Consider the following 26,931-nt stretch of genomic DNA (forward strand, 5'->3'; position numbering starts at 1 on the left):
CAGAAGAAAAATATGTTATCTCCTTGTCACGTCCATGGCGGGCGGTGGACCCTTCCCTGGGGTGGTAGGTGAGCGTGAGGGGCTTACCCGGTCCTTGGACGACAGTCGGCGGCGCCAGACGGGAGGCAGGAGCAGATGTTTGATGCAGCCGGTTTAATAGGGTCAGCTGCTTTACATTCATCAGGGCTGTTCCTTCACAGCCTTACACATATTGTGCCGACTGGTGCCGTCGGCGCCGAATGGTCCCTGGAGGTTCTCCGTACAAGCCTTCAGTTCTGGTTCCTGTGGCCCTAGGTCTGGGCTCTTGGGGAATACCCCCCTGCTGGCCTGGGTCAGGTTGTCTGACCTTGGGAGGGCCCCAGCTGGCTCTGGGCTGGTTCCCCAGCCAGCTGGTCCCCACTGATGGTGGTCCGCTTCGATCCCCCCTTTCCACGGTCCTGTTTCTCCAGAGGTCACTCGCGGGGTCCAAGAGGGCCCTGGGCCGGGGAGGTCTTCCCTCCAACTTCCTCTGGTCAGGGTGGACCCCCATCCCCTGCCTCTGGAGGTCTCCAGCCTTTCCCTTAGACTGGGAGGCTGTTTGCCCTCTAGTTGTCCATGGGCTTTGCTCTCCTCTGGAGAAGAGCCACCTCCCTCCTTCCCTTCCAGGCTCCTTATGAGGCCTCTTGGGCTGGCCCCACCCTTCCGGCCCACGTGCCTCCCAGGTGTTCCCAGCGGGCCCTCATTCCCTCTCCTGGGTAGGTGCTCTGTGCTGGACCCCAGTCCTGCGTGCACTCAGGTTTTACTCTCGAGGAGGTCTCTACCCCAGGGGAGATTCCTACTCCTGGGAAGTTCCCAGCCACCTGGGCTGGATCCAGGTGACACTCCTACTTGTGGCCTTCCCAGAGGTTGCTGGCTGTTGTGGGAAGTAGAATGCTGGACTAAATGGCTGTATTGTAAACATAGTTCCCAGCTTAGTCTGTTTGGATCAGAGCCATGGCTCTTTCTGTGGTGATGTTGGGACTCTGGCGCACCCTACCTGGGGAAAGAACCCAGCTGAATGTTGCTGTAAGCCCCCTTGTGAGGTTTTTCATCTTCAAAGTGAAATATAACCTCTGCTAGGCCAGAGAGTAATTATTTGTGATCCGAATTGGACTTAAAAGGAAAAAGTTTGTCTGAAACATTTTCTTCTGCTTTTTAGTTAAGTGAAGTAACTGAACAAAACAAGAGATTGGAAGCCCAGTCTCGAAAAGTACAAGCTCGTTTAGAGAATTTACAGGTAAGATTTGGTTATTTTTCTTACTGATTCACATCTTTGTAAGAAAAAAGACATAACACTTTAATTTATCCTGTTTCAGAGGAAGCATGAATTTTTATCAATACAGAAGTCTAAAGAAGCTTCCCGTACAGTCCAGGAAAGTAAACCCATCAAACCAGAAAAAGTGACAGCAACAGCAAAAACTTACAAGGTAAGTCATATGCTTTGCATAAACAGTGATCCCTGGCAAGAACTTTAAAGACATACATTACACATTTTTGTTGCATTTGAACAGGCTTCCCTTTTCATTCTCTGTTGCCTTTTGGAAAACAAATACTTTAAATGAATAAAAGTCAGCGAAGGAAATAGATACTCATATTATCTGTTCCCTTTACTATCCCTTTACTATTCCACATGTGCAGACAAACAGGTACCTTTGCATATGTGGGAGCTCCTTCTGAATATTGGAATGTGTGTATGCAAAAGCAGTTGATGGATTGAAGATGCTGCTATTTTATTTGGGGGGGACTGGGATAGAGACACGCTAGTGGTTTCGGTTGGCAGAGTTGTCCTGTGTTATTGACTGTAATTTGCTGCAAAAGAAAATGAAACTTCAAGTGGTGGTGGTGGTGGGGTGTGTTTGTGTTTTAAAAAGGCGTGTGTAACCAAAACAAAACAGTTGCACAACTTAGCAGAAGGACAAGCGCCAGGTATTGCACCAGAGGAACATGCTCCAGGTATTGGTTTTGAGGGACTCTTGATCCATGCTGTCAATTCAAATGGAGAAACCTTTTCCCCTTATTCAAACCAGCACAGCAGCATCCACAGGCAGGTTTCCATGTTTCCATTGCAGCTGATACAAATCAAATACGCCTAAAAATGTAGACCGAAAGCCAAATGTGCCTAAAAAAATGTAGATTGCACAAGTCAATGCATGCTATAAATGGCCTATTTTGCAGAAACTACTACAGGTGGAACATGCCTCAGCGCGATTAAGAAAAAACGTGTTGTGCTAAATTCCATAGAGTTACGCAAATACGATGGAGCCTGACATCTGGGACTGGAAGGAAACTAAGGCAGCTGTTATCAATCCCCTCCCCTCTACTCCTTCGCCTTCCCCTCCTCCATTCTGTACTCAGCCCTCCCTGTTGCCAGCTGTCTCGCTTCTTTCACAGGTGGGATGCTGAGCTTTTAGGAGTCCAGTCCTATGCATTTCTACTCAGAAATAAGCCCCATTGTAGTCAATGGGTCTTATTCCCAGGAAAGTGTGGAGAGGATTGTAGCCTGAATCTCATGCTTTGCTTGCTGGGAAGACTTGCTTGCTGGGCTGTTTTGCTTCCATAGGCTGGAGCAGGAGAGCCTGCACTATCTCAGTGGGGAGAGGGGGAATTTAGCAAACACTCCCTGGGTTTTTTAAAGCAATCCCTTCTGTTGCTACTGCACCTGCCCCTGTGTATGAGAGAGAGAAAGAGAGCTTCACCTTGCTGCACATGCAGAGCATGTGCTCTGGCTGCAGAGGTTTTCCGCTCCCCCTTCCCCTCTTCAGCCTCTTTGCTGGCTCAGGGGCTCCAAGAGCGTTACTGGAACCTCATCCATGGCGCTAGGGCTATTCCCTGCCTGTGCAAGGCAAAGCCTTTTTGCAGTGTTTCAGGCTCCCTGGAAATCGAGGGAGACACCATCACAGGGCAAAGGAGACAAAGGTGTATTCGACTTTCAGTTCCCCCTACAGCATTCACTTTGAGACAAATCCGCAGATAAAAAATCCGTGGATAAATAAGTTGCACCTGTAATTCAAAATTGTCCTGAAAGGTACTTATATGTTGGCAGATACCACTTAATTCACATGTCTATGAACTTCTGACTGTATTAATGGACTGGATCTCAGATCAACACCTCAGCAAATTCATATTGGAGGAGGAGAAAGAGGACATTCACAAGCTAACGGGCACATTCGCTTCTGACAGAAACTACATACAGGAGAAGTGCATCAGGGTAAAGAGCTTTCCCACCACTTTTATCACAAGACTATTTGTATATCATGCATAAATTCTTAGGGTATGCGTAACTGTTCATCCAGATGAACTAGGTAGTTTGATACTGGGAATCCCAAACTCCTACTTGTATCTGATTACTGATTATCCAAGTTCACTGGATGTGATTTTCCATTTAATTTTAGGTGTGTAGCAATGCATAATTAATACTTCCATTTATACAAATGTTTTTTCCTTGTGTGGTTATCTTTAAAGCCACTCAGATAAATGAATTCACATAGTTGTGTAAAATTCTTTCCCATTTTATCCTCTTAATGTTTTCAGTGAAGGATGTGAACTTTTACTTTAAATATTTTAGGTTGCTGTTCTTCCAATGTGCTTTTCTAGAAGATTTTCCCTTTGTTTGTGTTTGGTTTCTTTTTTAAATTTGAAGTGATATCCAGGACAGAACATGAAGCTTACTTATGCACCTTTAATTCTGTACATACATGGGTGTGTGTTCTGTGACTTATGTTCTGGTCTTCAAAACATAGTTCTCTCATGCATCCTGCTTATGTATTCTATCTACAGAGAACTAGCTAAGCTGTGAATTGGGACTTATCCTGTTTTCAATCTCACTTTTGCTATGAACTTGCCTGGTGGCCTTAGGCAAGCCACTCTCTCAGCCTCAGCACCTCTCTTGCAATATAGGGATACTGATACTTATCTCAAAGGATTGTTGTAAGTACTGTATCAGGATAATATTAGCAAAGTGCTCTGCTCACTCAGAAAGCATCGTACAAATGCATAGTAGTAGTAGTTCTTACAGAATATGTTCAAAACATATGTTAAAGCCAGCAACATTTCAGATATCTTACTTGTATGAGAGGATCACATTTCAAATGTATGTTGTATGTGAAATGTTGACATCCTTCTGTTCGAGCTGGAAAAATACTAACTGCAGTAAATATTTCACTAACTGGCTTTCGCAGGTACAGAAGTTCCTCATGATAAACATCAGCATCTTGATCCAACAGTCTGCTTCAGGCACAGGAGTTCCAGTGCAGTCATAGAGGTGCCCTGCTCAGGATAGCATTCTTTATATTTTTGTTAATGTATTAATAGTCTTCGACAGTATCAGACTATTTTGCCTAAGGGCCATCAGAAGGCAATCCGGGTTGCACTTGGTACCACATACCATAACAAAGTGGTGACTGTGCAGAAAACCAGTACAAATCTTCAAAAGATACAGTGCACACCTCCAGAATACTGTCTGATCTAATTGACATTGGGCTTGCTTCTGCTTGTTCTAGGTAGATGCCAACAGAAGTAAGGGCTCATAAGCCTACAGCAGCTGTTGCTGGCGTACAAGTTCTCCTTTGCACCTTGGCATAGCCCCCTGCTAATTGGGTAAGAGGCACTTTTTCAAGTGGGTGCTCCTCTTTTATTTAGCAGGGGGAGAGTAACTGGCCCACCTCACCCCAGCAGTGTCTATTCGAGTGGCTGTCTGCTGGTGTTCTTTTTGCATCTTTTTAGATTGTGAGCCCTTTTGGGACAGGGAGCCATTAGTTATTTGATTTTTCTCTGTAAACCGCTTTGTGAACTTTTAGTTGAAAAGCGGTATATAAATACTGTTAATTATAATAATAGAATAGGTACCTGGAGTCAACAGTGCCTATTATCCTGGACTGATAGTTCTGCTTCTTATTGTGTGTTTTGGGAGCATCACCCAAGAGACCTGCAATCATGTGATTGCTTCCAAGTTTTGCTTGTGCTGGTGGTACAAAAGAGCAGGTTTTGTAGTGGTAAAGGATCTACTCCTATCTTACAAGTGTAATTTTGAAGTGATTTCAGTTAGAATAGTGCACTTTAACAATTTGTTGGCTATCTATGCGAATGCATGTTAAAAATACATTATAGCAATATGCGCATGTCGGTTGACTGCAAAATCTTCAGACTGTGGCAATATTTTCAGAAGTCTGGAAGATAATATGTATATCCCAGTCCTAAGGACTCAGAGTTCTATCTCTACCTTCTTAACCTCAAAACATTCTTTTTAAGGCTAGGCTGAGAGGTGGTAACCAGTCAAAGACTCACAGTGAGCTTCATGACTGAGTGGGCATTTGAACCCAGGTCTCCCAGCCCTAGTCTAGTGCTGACCACTACACTAAGCTAGTTCTCAGTAGATATGAATGATGGCTAATTGGGACCTTTATATTCAAAAGTAGCATCCCAGTTGCTAGGGACAAATGGGAAGAATTTTGTCTTCATGCCGTTTGTGCATGTCTGGAGTAGAAAGGTGAACTTTTTCCAATTTTACCTGTGGAACAACTCTTATGCAATATTTTCTCCTTCAGAATGACAACTGAAATACATTTTTTAAAAGTAATGTTTACAAAAGCTATAGAGAGCCATGTTGATTCTTTAGGAAGAAATCCAAATGCCACGTGCTGCAATCCTAACCACACTTTCCTGAGAGTAAGCCCCATTCAACAAAATAAGACTTACTTCTGAGTTGACCTGGTTAGGATTGTGCCCACGGTCTGGTAATGTCTTCTTTAAATACTCACCAGAATCAATAGAGGTATAACTGGGCAGGTGGGGAGGGTGACCCAGGGAAGTGGCCCAGATGGGGCATGGCAATGGCAGCAGAAACAACCAACACTCTCTCGCACCTGAAAGCTCTGCATGGTTTACTCAAATCTGTGCTAGCTACACTAGCCAAATATATTGCATCTCATTAATTACTTTATAAGAACGTTTATCTTTCCCTAAAAGCTTTTAGGCCAAAAAGATTTGTTTCTGCATGATAAGAGTAAAGTCTTTCTACTTTTTCTAAGAAAAGATCAGAACACTTATTTACTGCAATGTTGATAGTTTCATTTCTCTTCTTGTTTTCCTAACAAGAACTGAGATACTCTAAGGTACCTTAGATGCAGCAGCTTGCGATTCCTGTGTACAGGTGTGCCCTTTTTATCCGTGGATTTGGAACCCATGGATTTGACTCACCACGGCTTCCAAACCCATGGTGGATGGCTCCACCTGATCTCCCTTTTGTGACCAGAAATGCATTCCAGGGCCTCTCAGGGCCTGAGAACTCCTCCAGACATGACCAGAAGGCATTTCCAATTGCATCCAAAGGTCAGGTGAAGTTCCAAACCTGCAGATTTAAGCTGCAATCCTATGCACGCTTTCCTGGGAGTCAGCCCCATTGAACTCAATGGGACTTACTTTTGAGTAGATATGTTTAGGATTGGGCTGTCAGTTATCTGTGTTTTGTCACCCATGGGGGTTCTGGAACAAGGACTGGCTGTGTATTTATAATTGTTTTGAATAAACTAAGGCATATGTACTGAATATTTTGTCATACATTTTTGGTAAGCATGAATTTCATATATTTAATTTTAAATTGCATTTTCCATGGCTACACAATTTCAGAAATTTTTTATCTGTTCGGGAGGCATCTGGCTGACCACTGTTAGAATACTAGACTAGAAGGATTCTTTGTTTGGTCAAGTAGGGATCAGACATATTAAGATTGTTATGAATATTTATATACCGCTCTTCAGCAAGCAGGTTCACAAAGCAATTTGCATGACAGAATCAATAAATAAATGTTCCCTGCCCAAAAATGGCTTGCAATCTGAAATTAATAAAAAGTAATTTAATGTGATCATACATTGCTAATAGAATTCAAATTCATAAGGATAAAATATAGTACATATTTACGTTTTAGGAGATTTTAGGTATGTATAATTATGATGGTAATGTAAAGGACTTTCACAAGAACTACCTTGCATTTAGAATCTATTAATAGAATCCAGGTCTTTAATGATACTTATGAGTTCTTATTTTACAGTTTTTACCTCTAGTTGCTGAGCTGCTTCAGTGGATGCCCTTTGTGAATCCTAATTTGCACATACATGTGATTAAATTTATTTACTGGGCTATAAGGCAGTTAGATAGTGGAACGCAGGTAAGAAATATTGCTGCAAAATAGTTCTTTTACATTTAGATAAGATTTTGTCTTTCAGCTATATTCTGTTTTTATGGTATATGCTTGATCTGAATTTGACCCAGAGTTATTTTTAATTCATGGGCAGTCCAATCCTGGGGTGCCCAGGGCACCCAGGCTCGGCGGCACCAAGAAGGGCTGCTGCACCTCCTGGGCTACCACGGGAGGTGCCTCGGGAGAAGGGGACCTTCATCCCCTTCTCCCATGTAAGGTAAGCCGCCCCACAGTGGGGCTACTCACTCACTACACCTACCAAAAGGTCGGCGGTAAGGTAAAGGCACTCATGTAGGGCGCGCAGCCCTAAATGAGTGCCTTGGATCCTGCAGAGCAGAGCTCTGCGGACCTGCGTCTTATCCCTCCCCCAGGCACACCAACAACCCATCCCCCCTCCCCGTGTCACATCTCCCCATCATACCTCCTCTCCGCCCTCTCTCTGCCACCTGCCGGCCCCCCTTCCTCCCCAGAATGCCTCCTCCCCGTCCCCATCCCCACCCCTGCCTACCTTGCAGGCCAGTGCTGAGCTAGCACAGGCGGGAGCCTGGCAGTGAGGCTCGCAAATGTGCCTTACAGCATGTTTGTGACAGTGCTTTGCAGCACGGAGCCATGCCGCCAAGCACAGAATTGGGCTCTTTATTGGCTACATTACTATCAATATTAATGTACTTATTTTCACATTATCTTTTTATTGGGAGATTACTGTCAATAGGAGCCAACTTTCAGAGAAGCCTAGAGTCCTAATTCAAAGCATATTGGGTTGAATCCAATCAACCGCAGGCAATCTTGCAGAAGGAATGTTCCTGCCTCTCGCAACCTCTTCCCTCTCCTCCCCCAAACTATTCACAAAAGGGTACTTCTACTTGATCTAGCAAATTCCTGTTTCTTCCTAACAGTACTTTTTGCCACTTCTATCCTGATTGAGAGGATCTTGAGGAGTAACTTTGGGAGAGACTCAGGGTCCGATCCCGTCCAACTTTCCAGCACTGATGCAGCTACAGTGCAACCCCAAGGTAAGGGAACTAATGTTCCATTACATTGAGGAGGCCTCTGTGACTGTGTCCCCCCCACCTCAAGATGCAGTTCATACCCCATTGACATGGCTACATCAGCTTTGGGAAGTTGGATAGGATTGGGCCCTCAGGGAATAGCAGAAGGGGAGGGGGCAGGAGAATCACCTACTACAAGCTTCCTTATGTTCATACTTTCTTAGATCCAACTTGCAATTTGGAAGGAATTTCATTTTTTTTTAACACTATCAACTTCTATGTAATGTGTTCAGGGTGAGGATGAAAGCTACATTCCACTGACAATAGTTATAATTTTTCATTAATTCTTAATACACCTTAGCTCCTTTCTCATTGGCATTTCAAAAGTACTATTAAAAAGATTAGCTTGACTGACAAGTAAGCTGCAATAAAATTATTGTTGCTGGTATTTCGACAGAATCCTTTTTCCATCAGGAATGTAACAGAGTGAGAGTGGAGCTCTGGAGCTTACCCTGCATCAGGACCAGTGTTGACATCAGCAGGAGAATTTCGTGTCACCTTTGAAACTTTTCTAATTGATTTTAGCTAAGCATCAGGTTCAATAGGAGGCAAAGTTAGAAATCTTAATAGGGAATGTCTAAAACCTGGGAATGTCTAGACCATTGCCTTACCTGAGAGTTAAAACTTTGGAATAAGGGCCCAATCCTATGCTTCCCAGGTGCCCAGAGGCACAGTGGTGCCAAAACGGCTGTTGCTGTATCCTGCGGTGTCAGGGAAGCAGCCAAAGGTCTCCTTAGGATAAGGGAACTTTGGTTCCCTTACCCTGTGTAAAGCCCCAGCAGCCCTGACTGGTCTACTCGGTTCTACACCTGCTATTTAGCGAGTGCAGAACCAAGGAGACTTGTGTTGGTCTGTGTGACTCGGGAGGGAGCATAGGATTCTGCAGCAAAGTCTGCTGCTATCCCCATTCCCTTCCTGGGCCCAATCCTGCCCTTTCCTCATCCAGTTCTGCACCTCCCCATCCCCCAAAGCCTCATCACCGGGCATACTTACCGTCAGCACTTATGCGGCACATCTTCCCAGCACTGAGGCCCAACACCGACTGGCGCTGCCCTCTACAACAGCGTTGTGAGTGTGCTGCCATTACCGGTGTGCCTGAAGGCACATTTACAAAGGCCATTGCTGGGGCAGCATGCCAGCTGCAAGCTCTGTTCTAACTCAAGATCAGACTGCCAGTCCGTTTCAGTACCTTTATTGGCATACAGTTACAAAAACATTGAACACTTTCATACATAAAAACTTAAAGGAGCTGACTAGAGATTCATTTGCTAATAACATTCCAAGCTACAACTGACACCTATAAACCAAAGACTTCAAGAAATAGGGGCACGCTTCAAGTTGGGCGCCACAATTTGTGAAATGAATGTAGCTATCTGGAAAATGGTGTTAGGGTCAGTGGTGGCTAATAAAAATTGCAATATGACAGAGTCCTCAAAAAGGGAATTAAGATAAGGTTGGAGAGCTAAACATTTCCACCTGGCCTCGTTATGGAGTGGACAATGAAAAAGAAGATGGTCTAGCGTTTCTGCAGCTCACTGGGGGCAGGGACAAATTCTTTCCTGGAGAGGAGTGCCATTAAATCTACCCCAAAGAACAGCGGATGGGATAGAATTACAGGACTGCCAGTTCTATTGAACAAGTCAGACTTCTGAATAAGCATACAGAGGCTAGCACTATGATATACCATTTATATTTATTTGGATAATTGTTATATTTTTTAGGTTTTATACACTTGTTTTAAACTGTTACAGCCCACTGCAATATTTTGGAATGAAATTATCTTTTATCTTTAAATGAAGTATGTTTCAAAGTAGAAATAAGTGGTAGGAGAAGAAAACACTCTAATGAAGACATTGAAAGTAGGTTGGTGTGTGTGTGTTTGGGTAGTCTTCATGAGATGTGACTGTGGGGATGTCATGACAAACTCCTGCATTTTAAAATTTACCACTGTGCCATTGCTTGCCTTCTGCCAGTATTGAACTACATTCCATTTTTTCCTGCCTGCTTTGAATTCAACCTTGGGTAAAATGTGGTATTTTTGTGTGTAAAATTACGGAAATCTAATAATGGATAAATATGTACAGAAAAAATATATGAACATTCAGTAAGTATTGCATGGGTACTCACTGAACCTTCTGTCCTAAAATAGTTTGATGCTGCAACGGCACAGCATTACCTGCAGCATTGAAGTAACATCTCAACTCTAGTTTAGCACTGTGGTTAATGACTGGCTGGTTTGTTGATTAGTAGACCTTCATCACTGGTATTATTAAGCTTAAATTAAGCTGCTTGTAAGTTATTATTTTTAATTATTATTATTTTATTAATTTATATCCCACCTTTATGCCCAAAGGGCACACAAGGCAGCTTGCAACAATTAAAAATACAACATTAAAAACAATAATTAAATTTTTTTACAATAATTCAAAATCTAAGTTAAACATTTAAAACAAAGACAATATTATAGATAACCTTTGCAATAAATGTATTCAGTTACATTTGTTTGTTAGAATACTGTTTTCTGATTTGTATTGCTTGTGTAACAGCTTACTACAATGAGAAGACTTGGTGAAGACTTATTTAAAGGAGTTGTACCTAAGGGAAGTCAGTATACTTTTTCTGAACATGCTACTGAGCCTAAACCAAAGCTAGCGACTTTCTTTAAGAGCTGCAGTTTACCTTTAAGATTGGTTTCAACTTTAATTATAATCAAAACAGTGACGCAAGGTAAGTTCTGCACATATTTTACATTATAATGTATTTTGTATAGTGACTCCAAACATATTTGAATCAGTCTCCTCTCAGTGAAATGATTGCTGAAATAAAGAAAGGGATGAAATATACATCTTAAGAGACCTGAATCTTAGTTTCATCTGGAAAACATAACCTTTTGGAAAACATAACTTTTGTAGGCCAAAATAGCTATGAAAAACATTGTTTCCACAAGCCTTCCCTTTTTCCCCCTCCTTACATGAATGCTCTGGGTTTCTGCTGTAATTTTTAAATCTCAGTGTGGTGTTCTTTTTATCTTGGTTTCTATATTTTTTAATTACATAATTAACTGCTGGTGTTCTTTGGAAAAGAGACAAAATGCGGACTTTTTTAAATGTACAGTACAGGCATAATTATTTGATACATTGATTTTGAATTGGTTTTGAATTGTTTTTAAGATATACTTTTAGCAGAAGCATTTAAGGGATCAGAGAGAAAAGTATTGGGGAAAGTGGTGGGTAGCATGCAGGTGTGATTATGGAAAAGTAACTAGAGGTTAGGCAGGAATAACACTAGACAAGAAACCTTTATTGACATGTTTAAAATACAAATAGTGTAAAACAAAAGATTGGATGGAGGAATACATGAATCAAACAGTTCACTTTCAACCTTGACCAACCAGGCCTTGCTGCAACGAATCAACCATTTGTGATCATCCTAGAAATACGTCTCTTAATGATCATATTTATGTATTTGGCCACCACCCCAAAAAACATTTTCTGGGTCATAGAAGCATCACACCATGAACACTGGAAAATTCTGACAGTTAACTGCCTGCATATTTTTGTTCATCTGTTATTTATAACAGCTTGATGTTTAGGTTTCAGAAAGTAATGAACACTGAGATTCTGAAGATTCTGTGGAAAGTATTCAGTTCTATACTGAGGAGTAGTCATTGTCTGTAATTGCAGAACTGTAAAAAATTCAAGCCCAAATCCTAACCAACTTTCCAGCACTGGCATAGCGGTGGTAATGGGAAGTGTGCTGCATTCTGTAGTTGGATGGCACTTATGGAGGTCTCAAAATAAGGGAATGTGTGTTCCCTTAGCTTGGAACTGCATTGCCCTTATGTCGGTGCTGGAAAGTAGATTCGGATTGCACCCTCGGTTGATCTGCATCTTGGTCATCTTTCTGAATTTAAACTATTGTTGAGTCCTTGTAGTGTGTGTCCAAGAGATGGGCATTTGGGTCAGTAACAGTAACTAGCATATTTCTTCACCTTCTAGGAAAATTAAAATCTGTTTGTTAAATTGCTTCAAATAGGCATTTGAAATGTGAAAGCTATTCTCTATCACAGGAGCGTCAAACTCATTTCATACAGTGGGCCAAATAGCATTCATGATGACTGTTGAGGGCCAGAAGTGATGTCATTAACCCATTTTTGCCCAGCCCACAAATATACACATTTGGTCCCTGTTACGTATATGCAACGTTGGGCAGAAATCACAAGAAGTGATGTCATTAAGTGGGTCATGACCAGAAGTAAGCACTTTTTTCTCACTTGGGAACTCAGCTCTAAATAACAAGAGAAAATACGCAAATCTTGATCATATTTTCAAGATATAGGAGAGCCCAATTATCATGTGGGCTGCCCTTTCAGCAGTGACATTTCTGCCCAGTGACACCTCAGTCCAGCTCTCCCCTTGGTGCTGGGTATGCCTGAGGGCCAGATAAAGAGCTTCCAGAGGCTACATCTAGCCCCCAGGCCTTATGTTTGACACCCCTGCTCTAACACGTTATATGTCTAACACAGGGGTGCCCAAACCCCGGCCCGGGGGCCACTTGCGGACCTTGAGGACTCCCAATACAGCCCTCGGGGAGCCCCCACTCTCCAACAAGCTTCTGGCCTTCAGGAGACTTGCTGGAGCCCATGCTGGCCTGATGCAACTGCTCTCAGTGTGAGGGCAACTGTTTGATCTCTTGTAGTTGCTGTGGGACAAGGGCTCCCTCCACTGCTTGCTGTTTCATGTCTGTGATGCAGCAGCAAAGGAAAGGCCGGTCTTGTTTTGTGTAAGGTCTTTCATAGGCCTTGAGCTATTGCACGACCTTCATTCATTCATATAAGTTCTCTCTCTAATATATTCATTTATGTAAATATATGTAAATTTATTCAAATTTGAAATGTAAATTAATTCTTTTTATTCCCGGCCCCCGATACAGTGTCAGAGAGAGAGAGAGAGATGTGGCCCTCCTACCAAAAGGTTTGGACACCCCTGGTCTAACTCTGTATATATGTATACTGTAATGTATATTACAGTAAGGTTGCAGTACAGTTATTACAATAATATTACTGCAATGTATATTACAGTATACATGTATATATTTAATGTATATACCGTAAGTTAAGAATGTGCAATATAAAATGCTGGAACAGACAAAATTCTAGGTGGTTTGTAAAACAAGGTTCTGCTTTAAAGTCGCAATGCAGTAGAGGGCATCCTAACTAAGGTTTTGCAAGTTCAAAAATTGCTTCAATTTATATTCTCTTCTGAGCAGTATCGCATTATTTTCCTAGCCTGCATACTACAGACCTATTGAAAAATCCAAAATATGTGTTAACTGATGAAGGAATATATGATAAAGAAATATGTATAGTGTGTATCTAAATCCTGAAATATATAAATAGTGGACACATCTTTTCCAATTAAATGTGACTGGTATAACTGTAATTTTAGTGTTCTTTGGGTCTGAATACAGTAGTTTATGTTAAATTGTAAGATTAGGCTGCAATCCTATACACACTTATTGGAAGCAAGTTCCATTAAACTCAATGGGCCTGACTTCTAGTTAGACATGCATAGGATAGTACCGTTAGCCTTCTAATAGTCTCACCTTATTAAAATTTAAACCCATGGTCATGCATAAAAAACTGTGTTTGAGGATGGAGAAATGAAAGCTTTATAACAGTGGCTATTCAAAAGAAACAGAGACTAGCACCTTATCTATTTCTGTTGTCAAAAAGGCACTAATGTTTGCATTTGGCCTTCACATTCTAGTAATTGTGGAGAGTGTTTGATAGACTAGTCTTAAACTTAGTTGAGTTAGAAGCATTTATTTCTATGTGTCTGAAAATGCTAAGAGACTTCTCGGCTGCATGAAATTTATCTTTTTATTAAAGTAGATAGTAACACTTATAGCTGACAAAGTGGTCTCTAGTCTATGAGGGCTTATGCTTCAATCAGTCTTTATTGTTTTTTGGATCCATTATATCAGTATTATACCCGAACTTCTCATATATTCTAATGTATCTTCTAGCTGACTACCTGGCTCAAGCCTTTGATTCACTTTGCATGGATCTAAAGATAGATGAAGGGAAGGAGTTGTTTTTGGACTACCAAGCTATGCCTATTATACTGAGTCACATAAGAATTTCAAATAAAGGCCTGCTTTCCAATACCTTTGACTGTTTACTTCAGATGACTACAGAATCCAGTAAGTATCCTAAATTATATCATCAACATTTTTTAAGCACTACTTTGATCATTTTGTGTAATGTTTAAGTATTCAGTTATGAAAATGTACTTGAAACTAGCCACTTGCTCAATCCCCAATCGTAGCTGAGAATTGCTTCCAGGTGAGCAGGAAAAATTAACAAAAGTTTATTTTTCTTCATTGATAATAATTTTAATAGGAATGTTTGCAAAGGCAAACTATAAGGTAGTATCTTTTCTGAGCACTCTAACTTCTGTATCACTCAAATGGAAACAAGTTTAAATGAGAAAGAAATAGGCATGTAGTAAGAAATAGGCATGTACTATACCTATTTAAAAAGCAGTAATACTCTTTTTAATAGCAGTCAGGCTGCAGGTGGATGTGAAAAGCCTCTGCTGGGCTCAGACAACCCGCAGAGGTGAGGAGAGCTCAGTTTCCCTCAGATTTAGAGGGTGAGGAGGCAGTGTTCACCCATTTCACTTAACCGTGGAGGTTCCAGAATGGAACCGCCATGGATACAAGAACATTCCTGTACTTCATTTTTTAAGGGACACCTTCCTATAACTTCTGGTTCCAGTCTACTAGAAAGCAATAACTTCTATCTGTAAAACTGCCTCCTTCTGATTGTACTTTTACAAAGGACTTAGTAAGAGCTCCAAATGTGCCTCTAACCAAATAGAATAATCATTCTGCATTAAAAGCTTATGATTAGTTAACGAAAAGGTAAGAAGTTCTCTGTGCATTCCTATGCAAACTATCCTGCTTGATCTTCCACTGAGATAAATCAGTGCTAAGGACTCATCCCACGCTTTCAGCCTAAGGTGGATAAACTGTTTCATCTTAACCAGGAAGCATTACTCTTTTTATCTTTAGCCTCCTGCACACTAATTTCAAGGGAGCCGTTTTGTGTATTTTGTATGCAGTTGGAGTGCTTTCCTTTTACATCAATCACACAAAATGTCCAGACTATGTAACATTTGGTTTAGAACCTTTGGCAAAACACAGCTCATAAGCAAGTCTCCTCACGGGTTATGTGCCTCTCACTTCACACATTAACCTGGGTTGGCTGTAGAATGTACTCTTGATAAGGAACTCTAAAGCCAACTCCAGCTGTCTATTCAGGTGAATCCTTGTGGTACACATGATTGCCACATTTTACACTTTCTTTTAGGTGTGCATCTAAAAATCTCTTGTGCGTTTATGTATATTCACAATAGGCAAAGTAACTCATAAGACCATTTTTAAATGAAGTATGTGTCTGGTCCTCAATTCTGAAGTGAAAAATGACTGTACATGTGTGATATCCTTTTATTGCTCTCCTTGACTGTTTTTACATACTGCTGTCAGTGTGCATGGCACTTTACAAAATAAGAGGCAAGAAGACTGGTCCCTGCTCCAAGGAGATTGCAGTCTCAAATTTGACATGAGAGAGACTACAGAAGGAAGGGGCAGGAGGAGGGTGAGAATAAAAACCATGCTTTGCGTTCAGTTCAACGGAAGGAACATACCATAGATACTCACCTATATAGTGAAATTTTTTTCCAAGTAATCAAGCTCCAATTATCATTTTGCCTTATCTCCGGGTCAATCAGAGGGCAGAGCCTTTCAACTCTGAAAAGTTTGTTTCTCAGCTGAGCTGTTGCTCAGCTCAGGCAGGCACCTCCTTAGTTGCTATAGTTACTTTCCAGGGACATTCCAGTCAAAGTTAACCTTTTATTCTCCTTCCTTCTGCTGCAGCCTGGTTCTGCTTTGCAAATGCTTGCAAAGCAGGTCTGTTTTTTGAAACACCAGGATGGGACCCTCCTTTCCAGGCTACAATTCGGTGCACCATTACTTAAGAATAACACCCATGGAAAGCAGTGGGTCTACTTCTGAGTAAAAAGGGTTGCAAATATCTCATCTCTCTGCTGTGAATTGAATTGCACACTCTCAGTTATGTGTTATGGGTTGTATGTTGTATGTAGAGCTTCTGGCTTAACACACCAGACACCTTAAAGGTGTTTTTGATTCATGGTTCTCCTCATGTCCACCTTAAAGGTGGATTTGATGCATGGATCTCCTACAGTGGTTCCCAACCTTTTTCACTTGCATATCCCTTGGCAATAATAAATTGTACCCTTCATATTAGCAAAATGTTTATAATAATACAAGCCCTCATCTCCTCTCTATGAAAACCCAGACTTCATGTATTCATCACAGTGTATTCTCTTTTTATCTGTTTGAGGAACAGAAGACTCTGCCTTTGCACTGTTTTGCACCAGAAGTGTGCTGAGAAATTCTGGGTGATTGATCACTTTCCATATTATGTTTCAGCTTTTTTACTGTGCTAGTTTTCAATCACTGGTTCTTACATGAATTGATGACCAAAAACTGGCTATTGGTGGGGCTTTCACAGCCAACTAGCTACCTCCCTTCCTGCCTTGCTGATCCTTGCAAGGCATTCTGGAGCATGGCCTGCCTTTTTCTGCCATTCTACCATTCTTTTTCAAGTACCCCTAAAGGTCCTGTTGAGTGTCCCTGGGAGTACGTGAATACCAAGTTGGGAACCACTGTTTTACTGGTATGTAGTTTACAGTGCACTTATTCTGATAGTGTTTACAAAAAGGTGGTGAAGAACAGAATTTAAAAAGAATAAAAATTATCTTATGATCTTTTACCATGTTTTTTAATAAATTAGAGACTACAGTTCTTAGGTAACAATTAGTGGTAGGTTATTTTTCAGGATCTGGCCTCTGGTAAAATCAGACAAAACTATAGTCAGACCCCCCCCCTAAGTTTAACCCCCGACATATCCGAGGGTCAGAAAATTTCATGATTGTTGGCTAAAAACCTGCCCTTGACTTATCTGTGGGGTTGACTTATAGGCGAGTGTCTGCGATGCTTGGACTCCGTTTTAGTAGGGGATAAGGCCTAAAGGATTAAGCTAAAGGATTTGAAGAAAAGTGAATTTTGAGAAGCGATTTGAAGGAAGTGAGAGAAATAGCATCTCATAACTGTTCTGGCAAAGAGTTTCAAGCTTAAGATATAGCAAAGGAGAAAGAGCCAAGATGTTTAAGGAAGCTGGAGACCTTCATGTGACTAAGGATGGAAGAGCCAAAGGAAGAATGTATAGGGACATAAAATCACAGAGAGAAGATGGAGATCAAGCTACAGATGTCCTTGACAATAAGGACAAGTCTGTGCAAAGGGGAAGCCAGTATAGGGATTAAAGGAATGGGTATTGAGTAGTCTGAACAATGAGAATTGACTTGTTTTGACAACCATTTTCAGATACAGGTGAGAGAGTTGAGGTGGAAACCAGAGAGCAAGCATTTGCAGTCATCAAGGTGGAACATGATCAGAGCTTGAACTGGTGTTTTTGCTGAGGAAGCAGAGAAGAATAGATGTATTTTTGCAGCATTTTGGATGGAGAATTGACATGACTTGGTGACTGACAGAATGTAGGGTACAAAAGAAAAAGGAGGAATTGAAGGGAGAACTAGGCTTTACATCCATTAATCTGATGTCATTGGATATGAAGACTAACTCAGTTTTGGGCAGGCTGAGTCTGAGGTGGGAATGAAACATCTAAGCAGAAATATCCAAACGGCAGCTGGATTTGCCATGGGACATGGAATTGATTAGAGAGAAATTGTGAGGTAGAGCTGGGCTTGAACAGCATATAGGAGGTACTGAATGTCATGGAATTTGATAAAATCAGCCAGAGGAAATAGGAGTGGGCTAAGATCAGAACCTTGAAGGATCCCAACAGACAGACTCTGTAGCATCAAACATTTTCTTTGGCTGTTTTTTGCAGAATCACATGGATCAGCATTGTAAAGGGAACTACTTGACTTGGTGGGGCAATAGCTAGAAATGAGTTCCTACCCAAATGTTGTTCCTGGGTATGGCACTTCTGGCCAGTTTTTCTTAATTACTTTTGTGTAAGTGGAGTGTATATGTTCTTAACTGAATGTTTTTAAAAGGCTAGAATTTTGATTCTTGACTTTGCAAATGTTTAGGTTGACATTTTTATTTAGACCAGTGATGGTGAACCTATGCCATTCGTATCAAAAGTGACACGCCACAATATTTGGATAACACACCAGCGTTCACCAACACCCAGCACAACTGAGTTTGTTTACTTGTATTTCATTTTTGTAATTATTTAACATTTCTTTAAATAATACGTAGCACCACAAATAATTGGGCTGTATTTTTTTAAATGAATATGTAAAGAATTGTTTCTCTGTTTTTCGGGTGGGGGGGGTGACATGTCAGCAGAGTCAAGTTAGGCATTTTCCAAATTTTTGACATGCCAAGCCCAAAAGGTTCGCCATCACTGACCGAGACCCACTTCTATATAGTGTTTGTTGTATGCAAGAAACAAGATGGCAGGACTGCAAGGTTAACCTCATTTGTTCCTAGAGGATAGGTATGGAATTATCTTGAAGAATTTTGAAGGAAGAAGTAACTACAGTTGACGTAACAAGCGTGGCCAAACTTGCTTAACCACATATGATAAACTTAAATGTTTGAGAGCTACAAGACATGAACAAATATTGCACACAAGTTTTTATTGTTACAAGCACATTTTGTTAAAGCATTTTATATAAATATTAAGAAATACATGCATGTAATAATTATTCATATATGTTGTTTTTAGACTGTTCACTTAATTTAGCTTCAAAAATCACAAAGCAAAACAGCTAAAAACATCAACCAAACTCTACCATGCTCAGTATCACACTAAGGGCGCAATCCTAACTCCTTATGTCAGTGCTTTCCAGCACTGGCATAGCGGTGCCAATGGGACATGTGCTGCATCCTGCCATTGGGTGTCACTCACAGAGGCCTCCTCAGTGTATGGGAATGCTTGTTCCCATACCTCAGAGCTGCATTGCCCTTATGTCAGTGCTGGAAAGCACTGAAGTAAGGGGTTGGGATTGTGCCCTAAATCTCTACTAAACCACTGTCCACAACACAGCCACAATCATGCAATCGCAAGCCACATCCACTAAAGCTAATGTCAGTGCCAACTTGTATGATTACTGCTTCTCCAGCACAATTCGTCTATAATCCTTGCTAATCCAAAATTTATTTAGTCCCTGACTCAAATCTAGCATTAAAATTAGCACTCAAGTTCTTAAATATATTTACCCGCCATGAACATTAAACGTGTTTAATCCTGTGAACTCTCAATTTATACCCAGTAAATAATTATAAAGCTTGAAAATTTATTTACCTTTTATATTAATTGTGATGCAAAAAGGAGCTCAGCCAGCATACTTCAGTGAGCCGTACATTATATGTCAAAGAGCCACATGTGGCTCAAGCTGCAGTTTGGTCACCCCTATTATGTAGGATGAGCTGTGAAATGACTTTTAAAGGACGTTCCCAGCCCCTCCTTTCTCATCCTACCTGCCTTTCTTGTGTTCTTTTCATGCATGATAAATTTTTTCTCTTTTTACACAGTTAGAAGAGGGAGAAGCAGGGCCAGCATAGTGTACTATAATGCAAGGCAGGTAGGTAGCTCTATGTACAGGTCCAGTCTTATTATACACAGATTTGACTCAACAGGAATGGCCCCTGCAAATGAGAAGGAATGTGCTGATCCCTGGAGAAGGGAAATAATCCATCCCTTTAAAATCAGTTTAAAAAACTGAACAGTCCTTTAACAATAGCCTCCTTAATGAGAGGGGGGGGCAGCTGGCTGACAATCCATCAATCCTTCTCTCTCCAGGCGACCCCTCCCTTCCCCCTGCACACAAGAAAGAAAGGTGATCACTTTGCATTGGTGAAGGAAGGGGCTGAGTGAAGCACCTTTCTAAGTGCTTGGAGGAGGACTGATTGTTGGATTGTCTTCTTAAGACTCTTATCTTACGTCACAAAGGTCAGCAAGGCTGTTTTTAAATCACCAGAGCAAAGAAACTTTGTTTTTTAAATGGATTTGCTTTAGTGCGTTTTTTGCCATCCAGGTGAGTTCTGGGAATGGAACCCTCAACCTGTATAACTTTTCTCACTCCCTCTTGGAGTCTTAAGGAGCAACTATATGTTTAAAGCTGCAAGGTGCTATCCAGCATTATGGCAGAAGCCTAGTAGCAACAGTACTGAACTTGGTGTATGGGGAAGAGTAGCACCTACGTAATATTTACTTACAAGGCAATTGAATGCAGTTTATACAAGTGATGGGGGAAAAATCTGCATTAGTCACTTCACAAAGCAGACTATTAATCCTTCCGCTAAGAACTTGCAGAAATAAGTGTTTTCCTTGTGTGCTTTTTTAAGCAAGAAAATTCTGCTGTATCACCTTTCAAATAAATGTTCAGATTCTCCATTCTTATTAATCTAAAATTTTATGAGTATTACACTCACTGCTCTTCCTATGATTTCCTTTTTATTTTTCTATTAAATTAGGTTTAGTTATGTCACCTATGAGGATGTGAGAGGGAAAACTAGAGAATGACCTAGAATAGTGGTTCCCAAACTGTGAGCCGTGGCTCTCTGGGGAGCCAAGGAAACCAGCCAAGGGAGACATAGAATCCTTGTGAGAAACCCGCCATGCTATACAAGACTGTAGCCTTAACGGGGAACTGTGGCCAAAGTAGGTCAAGAGACCCATCAATTGATATAGTTTGGGAACCACTGACCTAGGACAGTGTTTCTCAAACTGTGGGTTGGGTCCCACCAGTTGGATCATGAACCAATTTCAGGTGAGTTCCCATTCATTTCAGTGTGTATTTTATTTTTAGTATATTAGACTTGATGCTACCATAGTATGTGACTGCATTTGAGGAAATGTACTTTTGAGATTTGTACTTTTAACACACTACTATGTATATGTTTTAAATGATGAGAATCAATGGGGCTTACTCCTGGGATAAGTGTGGATAGGATTGCAGCCTTTGGGATGTTTGGGGATTTTTTTTTTAAAAAACAGATCAGCAACTGCTTGGAAGGGTTAGGAGGGTTTTCATTTTAAATATTTTTTTTAATTTACACTTATTTTTAATTTACTTATTTGATTTTGTTGTACGGAAGTGTTAAAAATGTTTCTTCTTCTGACCATGACATCACTACTAGGTTGATGGTATCACTTCTGATGTGTCCTGACAGATTGTCATTCTAAAAAGTGGGTCCTAATTCTAAAAAGTTTGAGAATCACTGACTTAGAATGTAATTGGTAGCTTGTCCCCTACATCCCTGAGAGGCAGAGGAGGCCCCAGTGGTAGGAGCATGAAGCTCAATCGTGAGATCAGGACTCATAAAGGGGATCAGGTATAAGGGGCAAGAATCCATAAAGCTAAGTGAGGCGCATTCTCATGGAAGTATTGCACCAGCTTTGAGCAACCAGAGGCTGATAGTCTTTATAGAGTGACCACACTTATTGAGGCTCTGAGCTGATAAAAATCCAGAACACTTGTGGAGCTTTCTGCCTCTTCCCAAGTAGGCCAGGTGGATGGAAAGCTTCAGGTTGCAAAATGGGCCCTGTGTTGTTGGACCTGAACTTCGACTTTGACCCATGCATCTCTTGTGACCCTGGAGTTATGAGGGAGAGACTGGAGCTGGGATGATTGTCTTCATAAGGAGCATTGGGTCCCCATTATTGAAACCCCCTTAGGCATGGTATCATATGGACAGATGGCCTTTGGCTGTTACCAGGAGGTATTGAATCCCCAGGATCCCCATTTATGTTGGGCCCGCCACAGTATCCTGCTTCTCTTCTTATTAGAAGGTCTCATGGTTCAGAGCAGGTGTTGACAGGCACCAAGGATTTGCATCACTATGCCTTCTGTTAAAATTCCTTGGGCCAAGAGTTTTGTTCTGTCTGCAGTTATCTCAAGGCAGTTCAGCATCAAACTTCTATATGATTTAGATTAGCTCTACCACTTCCTCTAGTAATCTGCACTAGTAAGATGGACAGGTGCTGAGATATTACCAGTTCAGTTAAGACACAGGTCCCTTTGAATCTGAATATTCTTTAGACCGCACAGAAAACAACATCACCTGCTCAGCCCTTGGAGCAGGCTGGAAACAGTGGATGAAATGGTATGGTAGGCTTCTGAATAAGAACTCGTCCTGAGCAAGGGCTTAATATTCTTGTAAGAATGCAGATTTTCAAAACAAGTACAGGTCATGCCTTGTTATCCACTAGGGTTCCATTCCAGAACCCTCAGTGGATAAAATAAATCAGTGGAAAAATATCTTTAAAGACCCACTTCCAGGTTTCTCTCTTACCAAAGTTTCTTGGTGGCTGTGGCTACCACTATAACAACTCAAAGCCTGCTACGTCCTCCTACTCCAGAACCATATTCCTAATCCTGCACACTGTTGTTTTGGTGCACCTGTTTGTATTCTCAAACATATGTACATTAAGGAGTAATGCCTAACTGTGAATTTATGTTGATATCTTCTATTTCTCAATCTCCTACCCATGTGCATAGGCTGACTATATGCTGCCAGAGCTGACTCTATAGCCCATTTTCCACCTTGACACTCTCTCGAAAGGCTCCAAACTTCAAAGGAATCTTCTTTCTTTATCATACTTTACAGTTGACTAGAGCTACTTTTATTCAGGGTATCAACATGTGGGTGGGGGACAGGGAGGATAATCCCCTTGCATCCCCTAGTTTGACTCTGGCTTTAGGGGAGCGATGGGCTCTGTTCGGGCCTTTTCGCTTGTGTCTTCTTGCATGGTGGCCCTGAATCCTGAGGGAAAGGCTTCTTGGGAGGATGCCAGCTGCAAGTCAGGGTTTCCCTGCATACTCTGCCAAAGCACAGAATGTTTGTCTCCCAGCCAGGTGGGGTCTGGGCCAGACCTTCTTGTCTTTTCACTTCCTTATTTGTGTGGGGCCATCTGCCATTGCATTGTATATCATAAGGAAAATAATTTTCTTGTAAATTTGTCATCATATACTCAAGTAGAAACAACTCATACATAGATGATAAATGTTACAAACACTTTATAAAGCTCAGTGTGTGTTGTGGCTTCTGTATGCAAAGTAATAGTGCAGTAATTGTTTTAATAAAACATATTATAATCCAGTTTATTTAAATTAATGTCTACGTTCTTACTTTCTTTGCATTGTCATTTCAAACTGCTATTTGCGAGTATTTTTCTTGCGATAGATTGTACTAATGTACTTTTATTTAATGTTCTTAAAAATTAGAATCTCTTTTAAGCAACTTAACAAAGGAATGGGGGAATTCCCTTGCTAATAGCAAGAAGAAAATATTTTCTAATAAGCATGAGAACATAAGCAGTTTCTAAGGAACTAGTGTCTTTCTTCATGATACTTATATGTGCTACTAGCACTTGTGGTTGTAAAGCGATTGCTGCACTGAAAGTGTCCTGCAGTATGCGGAAACAGATGGTTGAGTATCCCTGACCTTCTTTAGAATGTTGTGAAACTGCGGCATTAACACCACTTTCCACTTAAGCTGATGTACTTCAGAATTCTGTGGTCAACAGAGAAATAATAAATACTTAAATTATGTCTGCTTTTGGGGGCTGGCTGGGGGAAGCAGGCATTGGAATCATTAAGGAAAAAGACCACCCACCAATTTAGCATTGGATGGAAAAAGTCTTCCTCCACTAGAAAGGCTTTTGACTTAATACTTTGATTTGAGGCCAGTGGTATGAGAAGCTTGCCTATTGATTCACTCATCTAAAGCTAGTCCTAATACAAAAAGGATCACATACAACACAATGGGAAGTGGTATGAGAGGCCTATCCAACGTCCACAATAAGTACTCTCAAATTTTGGTCTCAAATATTGCATATGCAGGTGGAGCAGGTTAAAATGGTGAGCAAAGCTTCTTATGGCAAACAATCCCTAAAGAGAAGGGCATAAGATTGATTCCTTTGCAAACTAAGGCCAAAGACGTACATTTGATGATCTCCAGATCTCAGTGTAACTGACTGTAACTATAAAACGAAGAACCAGATGTCTGTGGTAGAACATCCTGCCACAACTTTTGAAACTAAATTGTCTGCCTGCCTGCCCTGCAGAAGGGAAGAAAAGTCCTTTGGGGCAGTATGGCACCCTTCAAAGCAGAGAGCTCAAGAATAACTTATGCATTGCTGAATCCCAAAAAAGATTATCATCCTTTATGAACTCTGATCAGATAAACTCCCAGAGGATTATGATAGATATTGAGTGAACCCATTGAACCTTGGCTGCTCTGTCATATGCCAAGAAACTTCATAATGCAATTTGCACACTTCCAAAGTAAGGACATTGTAAACTAGAGGCATATCTTTAACCACTCCAAGGGATTGGCCAGGTGCAAGAATATTCCTTCCCACTCCTGTTATCCAACAATCTTTATTATTGAAGCCAAGGAATCTTACTGATCCTTCAGAGAATCTACTGAGAGTCCTACACACATGGCAGAATTATCCATTGTTGTTAGCTGCCTGTTTTGTGAATATAGGGTGTCTCAAGAAAATGTCCACACACTTTGTAGTGTCAAATTTATTGTGATATAATTCTTATACAAATAGTATGAGACAGACAGACATATTGCATATGGTGTACACAGAAGCAGTTGCTTGAGCCAGTTAATTAGAACAAGTGCTTAAATGTGCCACTGCATCTATACACCTCTGAAATAGATTGAGGGATCTGCAGACATCCACCAGTATATGTGCTCGGATGGTTCTACACATCTCTTCAATTACTTCCCTTAGATGTTAAGGCTGTTGCAAGTTTTTGCAACACATTAGGAACCACTGCACTAGGTCACTTGGATTTTAAGTTTAATGTGAAAGTTGAGGGCCCAATGCTATCTAATTTTCCAGCACTGATGCAGCCCTAAAATAAGGGAACAAATGTTCCATACCATGAAGATGCCTCTGTGAGTGCTCTCCCGCCTTAGGAAGCAGTGAATGCCTCCTTGGCATGGCTGCATCACCACTGGAAAGCTGGACAGGATTGAGTTCTGAGTTTACCATTCATGATAATGAGATGGTGTCAAATACTACAGAGGCAAGTGAAGCAAGTTAAAAAAGTGACATGTCAGCCTGCTATGGCAAGTTCTGAGGCAAATCGTTCCTGGACAGGCACCTCCCCAGCCACTAGGAATGAATACCACAGCAAAAGGCATTACTGCCAAACATGGGGAGATGTCCCAAGGTCATACAGGTTGAGTCTCAATATTCGTGAGGGTTCCGTTCCCAGGACTCACATGGATGGCAAAAAAACGCACTAAAGCAAATCAATTTAAAGAACAAAGTCCCTTTGCTCTGGTGATTGAAAAACAGCCTTGCTGACCTTTTGAAATGCACACAGAGGCAATCAGTCTCTCTCTAGGCACTTAGGCTTCACTAGGAGGCAGCAATCTCTCCCTTCACCAGGAGCTGCAGTGAGGGGGGGAAAGAATGGTAAAGGTGATAATCACTGCCATTTAGCCTTCTTTCATGTGCTCAGGGGGAAGGGAGGAGTGAAGCCTGCAGAGAGAATGATTGATGAATTGTCAACCGGCTCCCCTCTCTGGCATTATTAAATGACTGTTTTCTTTTAATTTAAGTAGTCCTTCACATCAGCTTTGAGATAGAAGAATCTGTGGATAATTAGGTTATACCTGTAATCACTTGCATGACTGTCTCTCTACAACAGTAAAAAGCCATTTTTAAAACTGTCATTTTAAAGGAGTGCATTTTTTCTCATTTCCAGGTATCAGAACATTCCTTCTCATTTGCAGGGACCATTCATGTAGAGTCAAATCCGTGTATAAAAAATCCATGTATAACAAGGTTGGACCTGTACCTTCAAGTTGCAGCACTCTGTATGCCTACAGGAGCTGATGAATAGCTCCCACAGGGACTTAAACATTGCAGTGGAGAGACCTGTATGTTTCATATGGTTGCCCTTGTCTGAGGGAGCTGTCTTTCTGCCCTTGCTCTCCTTAAACATGTTTGGATACATGTGTTTGTGTGTGTGGGATAAGGAGCCTTCAACTCTTGTTGCAGGGATTCTGACCAATTCTTGCTTTTGTCCCTTTGTTGCTGATGCCTGCCATAGTAGCTCCTGTAGACATAGAGTGTGCTGCGGTGTAAGGATGTAACCTTGGGGCAGCTCCCCATGTTTGGCAGATTTGCCTTTGGCTGTGGTATTCATTCCTAGTGTGTGTGTGTGGGGGGGGTATCCCTCCAGTGATCACCATTCATTGGAGCCTAGCCTGCACCTGCCCCCACCCCCACTTGGTTCACCTTGGTAATGCTGCTCTGGACGCTGACTTTGAGGCTTGGTGCATGTGGTGACTGGCCAAAGACCCAACAGTGTTGGGATGCCAATCCATGGATAATAGATTGTGTCATTATTTCCATGGATGCTATTGGCATTACTGAGAAGGACTTCACCAGCATGGCATTCCCAGGATGGGCTTAGGATACAGCGATCAGTGCACCATTGTCATGCAGCCTCCAAATAGGATTAAGCTGCTACCATGTGTATTGAAATAGTTTGCTGTTGGATACAAAAT

At 41.4% G+C, this 26,931-nt stretch overlaps 1 protein-coding gene across 1 annotated transcript in view; it reads left to right on the forward strand.

Annotated features, from left to right (window-relative positions):
• The window catches only part of CCDC138 (coiled-coil domain containing 138), a 38,913-nt gene that overhangs the window by 8,946 nt on the left and 3,036 nt on the right, over positions 1-26,931 (forward strand). Inside the window, exons 8-13 of the mRNA XM_066620648.1 lie at positions 1,178-1,255; positions 1,335-1,445; positions 3,062-3,226; positions 7,064-7,180; positions 10,809-10,989; positions 14,290-14,466. Coding sequence (XP_066476745.1) covers positions 1,178-1,255; positions 1,335-1,445; positions 3,062-3,226; positions 7,064-7,180; positions 10,809-10,989; positions 14,290-14,466 — 829 coding nt within the window. The remainder of the gene's footprint in view (positions 1-1,177; positions 1,256-1,334; positions 1,446-3,061; positions 3,227-7,063; positions 7,181-10,808; positions 10,990-14,289; positions 14,467-26,931) is intronic.

The sequence above is a fragment of the Tiliqua scincoides genome, chromosome 3 (genome assembly GCF_035046505.1).
Source record: "Tiliqua scincoides isolate rTilSci1 chromosome 3, rTilSci1.hap2, whole genome shotgun sequence".
NCBI lineage: Eukaryota > Metazoa > Chordata > Lepidosauria > Squamata > Scincidae > Tiliqua > Tiliqua scincoides.